This window comes from Lontra canadensis, unplaced genomic scaffold (assembly GCF_010015895.1).
Source record: "Lontra canadensis isolate GAN:19392208 unplaced genomic scaffold, GSC_riverotter_1.0 scaffold4, whole genome shotgun sequence".
Classification (NCBI taxonomy): Eukaryota; Metazoa; Chordata; class Mammalia; order Carnivora; family Mustelidae; genus Lontra; species Lontra canadensis.
In genome coordinates, this window is record NW_022630998.1 from 7,283,948 (window position 1) to 7,299,599 (window position 15,652).

General features: G+C 35.0%; 1 protein-coding gene across 2 annotated transcripts in view; it reads right to left on the minus strand.

Moving 5' to 3' along the window:
• The window catches only part of MAN2A1 (mannosidase alpha class 2A member 1), a 166,611-nt gene that overhangs the window by 69,163 nt on the left and 81,796 nt on the right, over positions 1-15,652 (minus strand). For both annotated transcript variants that reach the window (XM_032845164.1, XM_032845154.1), the window contains exons 10-12: positions 13,559-13,741; positions 9,003-9,117; positions 7,664-7,731 (exon numbers count right to left, since the gene is read on the minus strand). In XM_032845164.1, coding sequence (XP_032701055.1) covers positions 7,664-7,731; positions 9,003-9,117; positions 13,559-13,741 — 366 coding nt within the window. The remainder of the gene's footprint in view (positions 1-7,663; positions 7,732-9,002; positions 9,118-13,558; positions 13,742-15,652) is intronic.

A 15,652-nucleotide genomic window follows, 5' to 3' on the forward strand; every position in this document is an offset into this window, starting at 1 on the left:
AAAAATCTTAAGCAATGTGAGTACAGACTGCTTCTACAGCTTTATGATTTCTTCCCAATTTTTTTTTATAGGCATCTCACCAGTGACTCACGTTTGTTGAAAATTTCCAAAGCACCCAACTTTGCTTAAAAAACACAATCTTTTTGTATAATTCATCAGTTCAGTAAAAATTAATCAAATCCTGTAATAAGAACAACTGATCTGGGAATAAACAATTGTTTCATGATAATCATACAATTCAACTGAAAGACAAGACAAAGGGAATTGTGCCCATTTCCTTAGTTAGTGGCCTATTAGGAACAAGGTCAGGTTATCATGGGCATAGAAAGGGAATGGAGACAATCAGCTGATCTCATTGGCCAATTAAATGGAGATTGGTTAACAGAAATCTTAGGAGGAGAGAATGTAAACAAGAGCTACTTTATCTCCTTAACAGCCTCAAAAAGTGGCCACAGCCCTGTATTAAAATATTCGTTCTCTGTTCTAGTTGGTAGAGTAAACAAATTTCAAAACTTTGGGGGAAGACATTATAAAAAGGAAAAAGAATCACTCTCCATACTTCCTTCTAGAGACCTGCAATGTAGCTTTTATTTCTAACTGTTTACTACTGGCCAGTGAGTAATTGTATTTTCCAGTCCGGTCGATCAACTTTATAGTTTGTGGATATCTTAAATTGTGGCAATAGGGTGACTGTCAAACCAAGGTTTGGTGTTCCTCTGTTTGTTCATCATCTTCTTTGTTTTCATGAGTTTTAATAGGAAATTGAGAGAGTCAGTCTCAGAGTCCCTCATCTGCCATCACATAAAATCAAAGTGTCAACTTTTTTGTTTTTCCACATAATAGGTGTTATTCATCTAAGTCAATGTAAGGTTGAAACAGTACTTCAGGAATTAATACTCGTCATTTCTGATATCATAAAATAAATAGAAATGTTAAGGGTAGGGAGGCTGTTGTGGGAAAGGTAGAGCCTTTTCTCCTATTCGCTCCCCCCAGAGAACTTTATATTTCCTTGAAAAAAAATCAGGCAAAATACAAGACTGCGAATGACAGATTTAGAATGGCAAACACCAAATATGATTATCTGATGTTGCAATCCAGACACAATGGCTCTTAAACTAGTTCTAATATAAAATTAACTAATATATCATGTTGATGGTACCTTTAACTCCCTAGGAAGTTTTTGGTTACTTAAAGAAACGTACTGTATTCTACTCAGAATAGTAGAGGGTCGGACACCCTTTCTAAAAATATCCCACATTACACACAGGCTGAAATGTGTTTCTGGATAATTGGTGAACTGGTCAATGTATATCTCGGAAAAGTCAAAATTAATAAAATGTAACTCAGATGCAACATAAATGAAAATACACAAGTACCTTTCACAAGCAATAAATACTTAAACAGAAAAGCATCTCAGAGGAGAGTTTAGGAACTCCTCCTTCAAATCCAGTAATGAGCATTAATTCTTAAATAGACTATGCTATTAATATCCAGACAGACCTATACTAGACTAGAACTCAGTTTTATTTTCAATAGTCTCCAGTACTGTCAGTTAACAATTCCCCCATTAAAAGAAAAGTGCTAAAGTAACTTTAAACGGAAAGGACATTTCAGCTGTTCTCACAGTAACAGAACCGGCAGAGGGTCCAGAGTGTCAAATCCTAGCAAATCATGTATTCTATTATTACTTTAAATTCCCTTGGGATAGTGTTAAAATGCAGCCGTTCATTATCAAGGACAGAAACTCTCAAATCTTTGTGACTCTGTATATTTATTTTTCTGCTAACTACTGTGAAGACATTTCTGTACTAGTTTTCTAATACACGACAAGATTTGAGCTCACGTTGCTATGATCTGTGAGCAATAAGCACAGTTCTTACACTAGTTGTCACTGCTAACATTGTTCCATCTCCCCCAGGAAAGACCCCCAGGTATAAAGCAAGCTGCATCTTGACATTCAAAGCTCTCAGGAGACTCTAGGTGCTCAGATTAGAACCACTTTCGTTCAAGTAGCGGAACTGCAGCTCAGTTCTTGAACTCCAACTGACTGATTCTACCAGGTCTGTATTATAATAAATAACATTGCCAGAATCTGAGTGGTTAGAATTCTATTTCCCTAGAAATTACACTTCCAAACAATAACTGTACGGCTGTGAATTTGGTTACTTCACTTAAAACATAAGCTTAAACAAGTAGTAGGAATATTAGATATTTTCTTAGATACAGTGTGACTTGGTATAAAAATACACTGATGACATGGTAACCGATGAAAAAATGATCTGAAGCCTTTAATTTCATTATACCAATAGATATTTATTGTGAGAGGAACTGTTTTTGATAACAATATTAAAAACACAAAATATAGAATGAGGCAAATACTCTTTAAAAGTCAGCAACAACAGAAAGTCTTGTGTGTAAAAACTGATCTGAACAGCAATGTCTGCAATAGCCAAAACATAGAAAGAGCCCAAATGTCCATCATGTGGTATATACAGGGCATGGAATATTACTCAGCCATTAAAAAGAATGAATTTTGTCATTTGCAACAATGTGGATGGAGCTAGACTATATTATGGTAAGTGAGATAAGTCAGAGAAAGGCAAATACCATATGATTTCACTAATAGCTAGAATTTAAAAAGCAAAACGGATGAACATAGGGGAAGGGATGGAAAAAGAAGATAAAAACAGAGGAGGAGGCAAACCACAAGAGATGCTTACCTACAGGGAACAAACTGAGAGTTGCTGGAGAGGAGGTAGTGGGGGGATGGGGTAACTGGGTGACAGGCATTAAGGAGGGCACTTAATGAAATGAGCACTGGGTGTTACATGCAACTGATGAATCACTAAATACTATCTCTGAAACTAATCATACACTATAATGCTAACTAACTTCAATTTAAATAAAATCTAAAAAAGAAAAAAAAACTGATCTGATGAGGTCAACTCACTTATATATTTGGGAGTATCTTTTGAACCCATTCATTCTACAGAGCCCTCAAGAATGCAATCTCAACAAAGGTAATTCTGTAAGAATGCAATGATGCTAAGATGGAACCTAAAATTTTTCAAGTATCACGGTATGAAACTCTAAAATCTCCAATGAGCAGCTGTCCAAATGTTGAGCAAATTCGAAGCTTTGAATTGTTATTTAATTTAGTTTTGCTTGTAGCAGGATTCAGTGTATTCAGAAGCCCTCCGGCACACAAACTCCAAACACCAGATGAAAGACCTATTTGGGGAGGAGATATACCAGGATACCACAATTTCACATAGAAGGTCTATGCATATCTGGTGTCTGAGGTTTAATAATCTCTTCAAAAGGTAATTAATTATATTTCAACAAGTCTTTATTCTATTCTTACTATGCTGACTGTAATTCCACACGCACAGTGGGAGACCTAAGTAAAAGCAGTTTTTAAACTCCTAGCAGTTTTCAACTCCTTGACCCCTGATGTCAAGGAGTTTACAATCTAGCAGAATTAACCTATAATAAGTATTATACTGACAGAAATAAGAAAACATCAATTCCCAGCTATGTGACTGAGTCATTTTGGACCTGATTTAGGTGAAAATTGGGGGCCAGTATCATAAGTGGATGACACTTTGGCATCTTGGAAGGAGGTGGAATATTGTGCACATGGTAGGTGCAAGAACTGTAGGGGCCAGTGGGTGAGCTGTGGGAGACCATCTCCAAAGATGACTGCTATCATTCTCTTCACTTTCTGCAGGTGCTCCTCACATCAAATAACGGAGAATAATTCTCTCCTCTTGAATCTTGGCTGACCCTAGTGACTCGCTTGACTAAGAATGCAGGGGAAAGACCTTCTAGGACTTCTGAGACTAGGTCCTAGAAGCCTTGCCGCTTCCACCCAAGCGACTTTCTCACGTTCTGCTGTGGGCAGATTCCTGTGACAACTACATGCAATAAATTAGGAGCAGAGGGAAACTGAAGACAAAAGAACAGGAAGTCATTGCAGGAGTTGAAGTAAAACATTAAAAAAAAAAAAAAAAGGCTTAAAACCGGAAAGTAATAGGAAGGCAGGAGACTATGAATATCAAGAGATGAGTAGACAGGAAAATCCAAAAGACTCTCCAGATGATGAAACTTAAAAGAACAAGAAAAGATGGAAGTCAAAGTGGGTTCTGGGGTTTCAGAACCTAGACAACCAGAAAGAGAATAATGTTATTAATAAAGATTAGGATACAAAAAGAAAGCATGCACAGAGAAAACAAGAGGAAATTAAATTAGAGCTGCTGGGCAGCCATCCAGGGAGAACCCTTCAACAAGTATATGGCAAGGGAGGTACTGAGTGACTTCTCTGGAATTGAGTACTTTTACTATCTGGTTGATACTCTGAAGTCACCCAAGCCCCCAAAACAATGACTTCTTTTGTGTCTCCACATGGTTGATGGTTTCATTTCAAGTTAACCCCTTCTTTTTCCTGGCCCAAAGAGATATAAGATCCCTTACCAAGAAATGCCTTGCTAAACATTAAAAGCACATAATGATAAATACGTAATGGGTTTGAATAAATTGCTCTCAAACTAAAAGAGTTTTCTACTTGAAAAATTAAAATTTTCACATTTATAGAAATTATCTCAATGCAATTTTAGTTGTATACTCAGTGGCATTTAAAATTTTCCACATTAAAAAAAAAGTTCCTTCACACGTTCTCAAAACACATGACTTGGCTGCTTGTGCTGCGGCAATATTTGCTTCCCTCCTGCCTGAAGTACCAAACACTGAAAGAAGACTGAAATCTCTGACTGTCTCAGGAGTTTACTTTCCATCCCCCATGTCCTCCGTGTCCCTAATCCTGTAAATCTTTGTATTACAGTTTTTTAAAATTGGTTTCCTTAGAGAAAAAGAAACACCTCTGTACATTTAAGGATTCTTTTAAGCTAGAAAATTGATGACTCGATCAAGGTATCCTAACTTTTAACCCCTAATTGTACCTGCTTTCCATATAAAGACTATGAATGCATATACCATAGAGCTTATCTAACCTTGGGAACTCAATCAGGCTCATGGACATGTACTACATCCCCATGAGCAGATTAGGGACTCCTTTTTAAAGACTTCCAAACTGGGATGCCTGCGTGGCTCAGTTTGTTAAGCTGCTGCCTTTGGCTCAGGTCATGATCCCAGGGTCCTAGGATGGAGTTCCGCATAGGCCTCCTTGCTCAGCAGGGAGCTTGCTTCTCTCACTGCCTCTGCCTGCTTGTGTAACCTCTCTCTCTCTCTGGCAAATAAATAAAATCTTAAAAAAATAAAAATAAAGACTCCCGAACTAAATTATGTTAGGTTATAGCTATAACTAATGTTGCCAAACAGCATGATCAAATTCATTGACATGTATTATTGAAATTGTGTGAGCTTATATCAGTGTTTCTCATACTTTTCACATAACTCTTTAAAGACTCTTTTAGACATTTTTTTGCTAATCATCCCTCACATACAATTTTAACACACTTAAAAGTATATGTTATTGTACTATTAGTACTATTTTTATGCTTTATATATTTAAGAAATCCTTTTATTTCAAACTCTCCAAAACCAATTTTTACCCTCCTAAGGAGGATGTCTCTCTCACTTGAGAATGCATGCTTATTTAGATTAATACTCTGTTGCTCAAACAAGAATTATTCTTATCATCCAAATAATGCTAAGCCTTAGATCACTATACAGGACTCATGAAGAACATGAGAAAGACTCACAACCATACTTCTCAACTTCAAGACTAAGAAGGGCAGACAGTGATTTCACTTTCAGTACTTGCTAAATGAAACTATCGAATTCTTCCATTTCAAAGGCCACTGACATTCCTCCATCCTTCACTGATTTTACTGAGAGATCAGTCACTCAGATTATTTGTGGCTAACAAGTAAAACATAGATTTTAAAACCAGAAGTACACGTAATTCTATTCATGAGGTCCTCAAGTACAAAGTAAGAATTTGACGATCTTAAGTACCCCCAGTTCACCTAACTACGGAAACAGTAGTAGCACTGACATTTGGTAGAAAAGAACTATGAAGGAGTAATAGATGAAGAACACTATTTAAATACAAACCATTCAAAAGGAAGTATCAGAAAGTGATAATTTTACTAAGTCTCAAAAATGCTATTTACATTTATCTATAATTAAAACTCCTCAATATTAAAGCTCAAAAATAAATTTCTTCTTAGTTAATACACCTGGATCTCCTTTCTTCCTTCAGCATAGGTAGGGCTAAATTATCACTTATTCCTGGCTAAAGCAAGGACAACAGAGGAAGAAGAAAAGCCACAGGGTTTGTAAACCATTAGAACTCCATCCCACCCACCCTGCCATACACCCAAAGGAAGACTAATGAGGTGTGGGAGGGGCATAAATTACTTAACAGCAAGCAAAGGCATTCTTAGAGTCAGCAGAAACAAAGATCTTCCCCCACCAAGATAGAAAAGGGGGATTATACCTAATGCCAAAGAAATTTACAGACATCAGAGTTTATAAGGGGCACAATATTTAAGGAACAGCCATATAACCTCAACTATATCAAAATACTACTTATTTTAAGACAAAGAAAACATTTTACAATGGGGCTATCATTACTCTCTCATGACCTGGCAACCTGACGGCTGTAAAACCTGCAACAAGACTTTAAAGTTGAGACTTAGACTGTCTTTTCCAGTTAATCCCTTCTTATTCTGGCTAAAAGAAAGAAATGAGGGATTTCTTTACCATCACTTTAGCGTTATTAAAAAAATACCTGTCTTCTTGTTCAAAGGTATGAGGTGTATACATTTTAAGTCTCTACTTCCTGAAGAGATTTAGAGCCAACTAAGGCTTTATTCTATGCGTAACCAAAATGTCAATTTTATTAAGGATTGTAAATTTTCTGTAATACTTTACTTCCACTTATTTAAAAATAATCCTAATAAAGAATACTTAATTAAAATCATGAATTATCCTTTACAATTATTCTCTTATCCTACAATTTGTACATACTAAATTTCTCCATTTAGACAGGCAAAAGTTATAGTATATAAGAATATACTGTATATCTGGGGATAGTCGATACTGACCTAGTGATATTTCATCATTAAAAACAGAATACTTGGTTAAATAATTACCAATAAAAACATGAAACATTTCTTTATAACTCAGAGGCAGCCACCAATTAGTCGCCCCATTTTCAGGTTAACTGAACATATTTCCCATTTACTTTAACATAAATCCACATGCTAAAACGACACAGTCTGACCATCACCATGACAGTTACCTAGTATATAATTTGTATTAGGAAACTTTCATAATTAAGTTCCTTCCTTCATTTTAAAAATGGGATCAAGGGATTAATGAAAAGAAGGTAAGTAAACAAGGATTTAAGAAAGAACATAATCATAAATCATTATTTACCATCTCATACCAAATATCTGTAAAAAAATATTATTATAATAGTTCATTCAACAATCAACATATACCAAGCACTGTGTTAGCTATTAACACTGAACATGACACTTATGGGAGAAAAATCCGTATCTTCAAAAAAATTTTAATTAATAAATTCATTAAATAAAATACCTCCTCAAAGTACATCCTGGCTAAAGAAAAGAATCATGGAAAGCAAAAATGTCGTCAGAACAGTTGCAAAAGTTTATGAGAAATTATTATTTACCTTGGCTCTGCACTCAGCGTTATTATAGTTTTTTGTGGTAGAGAACTTTGTGAGTTTTGTTTCAAATCCTATAAAAATAAACAAAAATTTTTTATTTTACTTTTAGAACTTAAGTTTCAAAACCCGTTATGTATAGTACTTAGAAAAAGCCTAAAAAGGATGGAAAAAAATCCTCCTTCTAGCTACATCAGTTCCATCAAAGTTCAAAATAAGTAATTCTTGCGTGTGTGCATTTTTATGGGTATGTCTTTAGACTTCAGTATGGCATATGTTCCAGGGACTACTAGAGTCCAGTTAGGAACCAAGCAAATTAAAGTACTAAAGATAATGCAAAAAGTTTCATTATTTTACCTCTGTATTACAGGTTTCATATCCTTAAGCAATGTATGTCCATTTATTGGATTTTTCACTTTAATATGAAAACGTGTAACCATAATTCAATTGCAAGCATCAGTATATGAAAATATTGAATTTTTATCTCCGATTCCAGATGTGTGAGTTCTAATGACTGTAAAATTTCAACGTGTATAGTTCACAACAGACTCTAATGATAAAACATTACAATTTTGAAACATTTGAGTTGCCACGTGGAAGCCTAAAGAGGTTTGCAATCAACCATTTTTTTCAACTGTTCTTCCTTGCTGCTGAAGAGTATATTCTTCCTTTCAAAAGTATGCTCTGTTTTATTGGCTCCTCTGATCCTAACAATGATACAACCCAAGGCAGGAATCATCCCACCTTACAGAAAAATGAATGAGGGCTCACAGATGTCAGGCAACTTTTTCAAGGCCCATGAAGTCAGGTACAGAGGATTGAGGCTAATAGCTAATCTCCTGATTCCTTAACTGCTCCTCTACGATTACACATATCCGAGCACCGCCCACAGCCCTCCATGGACTCATCCTGAAACCAGAAGACTTTAGGATTATTCAAGTTGAAGTTCGGCAAGAACAGATGAAGGATTTACAGAAGTTCCAATACCAAGGGGCTTCTAATTGAAGCTAAGCAAAAATAACTAATTATAACATCTAGCTACCTTACAATGTCCTCTTAATAATGTTCTGAAAGCTGTATGTTCCATGAAACAAAGCAAGCTCATTATTTTTCATGTTTAGATTTAGTCAGAACAAAATATACACCATAAACCAAACAAAGATACACTTATAGGAAAGACAAACACACGGGTATTTCATATAAAAGGATACAAATTCTTTCAAATCATATACAAGGAAATTGCTATCTTTTAACGTCTGTTTTCACTCAGGTTCTCAACCCCTTTTCCAACCCAAGATTCAAAGAATCACACATTTTTATGATAATATAAAAGGTAGCAACTAACCATGTCTAGGAGGTTATCAAAAGAGTAAGAGTTGTATGAGTTTTTGTCCTTTAAAATAAGTAGCAGTGCAGAATATCCAATTATCTTCTTCAGATTCATTAATGAATGGAAGAGTCTGTGAACCAAAAATTTTACTGGTCTGAGAAGGAATTCAAATATCTGTATACAATATTTTCAGTTTCTTTAATAATGGCTAAGCCACCATTACTTTCACCCTGTATTCACAAAGTGAAACCTATAATGAAACTCTAACAAACTGACTCTTCTTTGCCCAGAACTAAGTCCTTAGGAAAAAAAGGTTAATCAAAAGATATCACTAATAAAGATTCATTTAAAATAGAAAACTTTCTGTACACACCTGAAACATGTAAACTTATTCAAACTACCGATACTTTCTATGAATATCATGCCAAATACTAAGAATATTCAACATGACCACTCCAAATGCTTTAAGGCATTGTTAAAAAAAAAAGTGATTTGGTCCTTTACATCAGAAAATCCTTTAACAAATGCTGAAACAGCAGAAGAAAGCATGAGATTAACTGTCATTCACAAGAAAATTCAATCAGTATCCACACGTCAAAAAAACCTCAAATTCCTGAAAAATTCAAATAAATATTTTGTTGACTTTAGTTTCATGTACTTGTTCAAAAAAAGAGAAAGTTTTCACAGGTCTGGATAATGAAACTGTCTTTGTCCTTGTCACTTTTCTTGGTCATTAAAATTGTTCACTGTGAGATGCCTGGGTAGCTCAGTCGGTTAAACGTCTGCCTTCAGCTCAGGTCATGATCCCAGGGTCCTGGGATTGAGCCTCACGTCCAGCTCCTGCTCAGCAGACAGCCTGCTTCTCCCTCTGCCTGCTGCTCTCCCTGCTTATGCTCTCTCTCTCTCTGACAAATAAATAAATACCTAAATCTGTAAAAAAAAAAAATAAATAAATAAAATAGAACTGTTAACTGTATCCTAACTGTATTTTTATGTCTGAGGAACCAAAGAGATACATATGAATCAACCTATTCAAGATCAGTTCTGGAACATAATCTTGGTATATTACCAGCTATTGCTGAAGCACTACACATAGGAAAAGAATTCGTTTGAAGTTTTTTTTCAAGTTTCATCTTGTTTCTTTAAAGCTTTATAGAACAGGTAACCCCAAGTAAACCCACTGGAGAAATCTGTAGAGAAACTTGGCTAAACATGCTTTCAATCAGCCAATGAATGTATTATGTTTATAGAGTGATTATATTATTTTCCCCAATATAGGAAGCAATTTTGGATCTAAATGTTAAGAACATTTTTGTTGTCATGTAACAACAAGAAAATGTGTAAGAGAGAAATAACTTTTTTTTTGCAGAGCACTGAGATTACTTTCAAAGATATAAGTGATCACAATCAGTAAGTTAATTAACTATGCAAAAGTATTATACATACATAGTATTAAAGTCTTATGCATGTAAATTCAGGCCATCATCCAGTTAAGTTTCTTAGTCTATTCAAATATTTTCCTAGGTGATAAGTGTTTTCACCAGACTAAAAGACAACATGAATGAATACAATTCAGTTAGAGAAACAAGCCCTTCGATTTAAGTTTATTTTTATTATCTACATGGCTAACTTTATTAGTCTGTCAGAAGCTGAAAAATAAAAGTCATGTTCTCCACCAGCTAAAACCTTATATGTATTACAGTGCACAGAAGAGGCCTGCTTAAACTGAGGGAATGTCACACATCAATGAGTGTATCCTAAAGGCACATGCATAGTCTTCAAACAAGATAAGCACTAAGTACTGGCACAGTATTCTCCAAATGCTTTCTCAGGATGCATAAAGCTGTTTTGTTTAAAGCAAAACAAGACTAAACACAGTAAATTTCCCACAGTTTGGGAAAGTAAAATTTCAATGTTTCAACATTTCATCATTGCGGGATTTCTCAGAGCCTCTAATACCCTAACATGCCCGTATTCTTTATCACTGAACTATTCAAGGACCATCACTTAGAAATTGCAGTTTTCTACTTGGTTATCATTACAACTGTTGAAAGCAGATATTAGCATGTTTGTCAGTGAATCGTTCGATCCATACATATGGGCCCTCATAATTACTCATTGTTCATTTTTTTCTCCTACCTTAATTACAATATAGAAATTGGCAGAATTCTAAATCTTTCTGTAACTGATCTCATGCCATGCTGAACATCATCACAAACACTGTCCCAGACTAATTCATTTTTTTCATGCCATGATTAGAATTAACCTTCAAATAGCCATGATGTATTCCTGCTCTCCAGGTGATAATTAAATAAACATTCAATCTACCGTTGAGAGCAGTGCACTAAGAATCACCTTTAGATGGCCAAAGAGAAAGCTAGAAGAGTCTGGACTCCTGTTGGCATTGTGGAGCTGCTATACCTGAACTCGGGACATGCAGACCTCTTCCACATGGCACAAAAATAAGTAGGATAGGATTTATTCAGTTTCAAGTTGCTATTACTAGTAGCCAAATGCAATCCTTAACTCATACATTTGTTCATAGGGACACTTCTGCCAACATCTGAATAAACAGTCAACAGTCTAAGAACAAGAGAACACCCAATGCTAGCTGCCTCTTTGTTTATAACTCTCTGACTTGTGTTTTGAAATTTCCTACTTAAAATGTCTATGCTAATGACTTGATAATTGTGTATGACTTTTCAATGAAGTGTGAAGTGCTCGCAAAGCAAATTTACAAATGTCAAGTACAATTTGAGAATTATTGTCTTTTTTTCTCTAAGATGCAATTTTGTACGGTGATGTTTTTATAAGCTAAAAGCATAACCAAACATATGGAGGAACTAATGACAGGCCTTCTGGAAAGGTTATGAGACAGAAAATGTTTGGTTGCAAAAACTCAATGACCTGTACCCAAGCCCCTTTCAGTATGGCAGCCAGAGAGAGAGCAAGAGGACAGTGTAGAGAACAACTTCTTCATTTCCTCTTAGGAACTCTTTTCTGAGTATAAGCTTCATTTTTAAACTCTCAATAAACCAAGAAGACAGGCAGGTGAAAAGGAAAAAATGGAGGAGCTGACCTTACTTTAAAAAATGCCTTCTGTGGGAGAAAAACCAATTATCATTATCAGCCAATGAGTGTTTTCCATTTAAGCCCAGCTCAACCTCAACAGGTACCAAATAGATTTGCCACAAGAAGACTGAAAAGATATTCAAGATACCACCATAAATATATTTTCAAGGACTCAAGTCAGCTAATGAAACCTCAAGAATTTATTTTTCAAATATCTAGAAAGGCAGTCAAAATACTGTTAACTAAAATTTTAATTAACACTTATTATGATTAGTGATATCGATTTTATGGATCAATCCATAATGCTGACTTCATGTACTGTATATACTTTACACATATGGGAGGGAGCATTTATTTAAAAAAAGGGATTCACTTTATGGGGCACCTGGGTGGCTCAGTGGGTTAACCCTCTGCCCTGCTCAGGTCATGATCTCAGGGTCTTGGGAATGGAGCCCCGCATCACTCTCTTCTCAGCATGGAGCCTGCTTCCCCCTCTCTGCTTGCCTCTGCCTACTTGTGATCTCTCTCTTTGTCCAATAAAATCTTTCAAAAAAAAAAAAAAAAGAGATTCACTTTTTAAATCTCTATTATAAGAAAATCAGAGCATATTTTAACAATTTTAAAGTATTATCAAAGTACACCATTACTGATAGGAAAAAAATCTGGAAAAATAATAACTAAACCGTAACAAAATAATAGTCAAAACTCCTTCCCCAACATGGGAATCTCCTTTACACTGATCCTAATGAATGGTTACCCAAACTAGGGCATAATGATGGAAATCTCACTATCACAAAGGGTAAGCCTTTTAATTATTGAGAAGCACTATTTACAAGTCTCCTGCTGTTCTGAGCTAAAGCCTGTACTCACTGTTTCTAATTCTGCAATATGAAAATAATGGAGCTTCCCCTTCTGCCTCCCCTCATCTCACAGCCCTTCCAAGAATTGAAGAGGGCTTTGATATCAATACCCAGGCCAACCCTCTCATCCCAAATCCTTATATCATCCATATATGTCAAGGTTTGTAGATTCTTCTACTTCCTGGCTATCCTCCAGGCTGATTCTTTTTTGTCAATGTCTCTCGTGGGGGGGGGGGGTATCTGAGAACAACTGGATATGGAATAGATGAAATTAAACTGCTATACAATTAAGTGTGGCTCTTCATCCCCTTGGATTATAGCTGTGATTTATTTGATACCAAATCCTTGGTACTACACTATACTTGGGAGAAAACAGAATCAGCTTTATCATAATGTTTTACTACTCCATTTGCAGAAATGCACTGCAATAATATTAAAGTTAGGACAGCTAGCACATAGTCAATATATTTATTGAAAAATGCTTTGAATATTGATGTTGTTTTTCTAAAGCAATACTTACAAGGGATGTCATTATTGATATGGTCTGTTGTACATTAACAACTTCACCAAAGATACAAGCCTGTGACCCAGAATTTTTAAAAAAATTGTTTTATAATCACTTTTTAATAATTATATTACCTGGTACCATAATCCACTACTACCCAATCTTTCGCAGTTCCTGTGATAGCATCATGATGTTGAAACAGTCCCAAATTTCTTCTGGCTTCTGTCAGTGTCATGTAATGGGATGATGAAAGAAATTTACTTATCTTGTATTTCTGAGCTTGTTTCAGGGCGAAATAGTAAAGAATTTCAGCAGCCCTAATTGCATAAAACAGTCATTAATTCTTATTTCAAAACAAGCATTTACTATTTAAATATGTGGTACTGATACATTTTCAAATGTGGTTTTTTAAAAATCCAAGACCAGCACAATTTGTAAAAAAGATATTGATAATAAACTTTCCTATAAAACCATCAAGATATCCATCTAATATATATATATAAATTATCAATCATCAGAGAACATCATGTCTAAATTGATAAAAGGGCCCTTATTCCAGATGGTCCTGGAAAAAAGCCAGTAGCCACTGGCAGCAAGATAGGTTTACTTATGTATAATATAGTGAAAAAAAATAGCTCCACCCAGCAGTAAGAAGTGGATAATGGTTTCTGTTCTTTCTTCTCTCCAAGATCGACACAGACACGCACCAGAAACTTCACCACCAGAAAGCCATTCACTCTCACATATGTACATTAAAGGAGAGATGGTGCAGAAATGGTCACACGAGTGGGAGACTAACAATGGAGAGTCAGAAAGCGATGGCCTAACAGCTCAGTAACAATGGCTAGTCTCCACGCTGAATGAGAACATTCAACAACTAGAGGGAATGGAACAATATAAACTGAAAGGTAATAGAACATATGCTGTTGTTTCTTGTTTATTTTAAAGAAGAAAATACTTTGGCTTAAGAGTAGTTTGTGAGCAAGAATATGTGGACTTATCATTTTCATGCTTTATTTTTTTCATCAGAGGATATGGTTCAAGATAGGTTTCAAAAGAAGTTCTTTAAATAGAGAGATGGCTTGGGGTGCCTGGGTGGGTTAGTGGGTTAAAGCCTCTGCCTTCAGCTCGGGTATGATCCCAGGGTCCTGGGATCGAGCCCCACATCAGGCCCTCTGCTCAGCAGGGAGCCTGCTTTCTCCCCTCTCTCTGCCTACTTGTGATCTCTCTCAAATAAATAAGTAAAATCTTTAAAAAAAAAATTCCTTTAAATTTCAAAATAATTAAAGGATACTAAATAATTTCTGCCTTTAAATTCTAATCCTTCTAAAATTCATGGCAGGAGAAACACTAAATGTGAATTAGGGAAATTGCATATATATGTTCATCTATATCCAAAACACATATTCCTGGCTTTGCAAGGGTACATATATACACAAACATCCCAAAATATAAACATGGGATTTAAAAAATATTTTCTTCTTTATACTCTTCTATCCTATCCAAATGTTTTATAAATGAGCATCAAGATGAAATATCTTTTATCAAACGATAAACTTATTTTCAAATCAGTTGATTACATTTTGAAATTCATAATTATATGGTTTTCTGTTGTTTTATTTTAAAGCAAAATTTTCAAAATATATTATTACTTGCACTAAGTACTTCACCTTAAATACGTTCAATAAAGTAAGATGGAATCAATATTTATAACTCTTTGTCACTAAAAAACAGTTGACACTTTTAAAAAAATGCAGTGGTCCAAAAGAATCTCTACATTACTTAGTACTTTTTCTGTTTTTAATCATAAGTAATTTAGAATAACATAACAGATAATTAATATTCTACTGGCCAAGAATGCATAAATCTCTATAATATAGAAATACTATTTTATTATAAATACAGTAACATGTATCCACCCAGTACATTTGTGAATATCCCTAAAACAGGCAAAGATCAGGCTTTTGAAATAAAGGTAATAGCACAGAAATAATAAAAGTTTAAAAAACAACAACAACAACAACAACACACTACTATACCAAAGTACAACTCTTGGAGAAATTCATGATCTTTATAAAAAAGCTTTCCAAAATGTACTGTTTCTACCAGTACTTAGAAGAATGTAGGTATGACATGACTTTTTATTTTATCTTTTTTATTAATTATTTTTATTAACATATAATGTACTATTTGCCCCAGAGGTACAGGTCTGTGATTCGTCAGGCTTA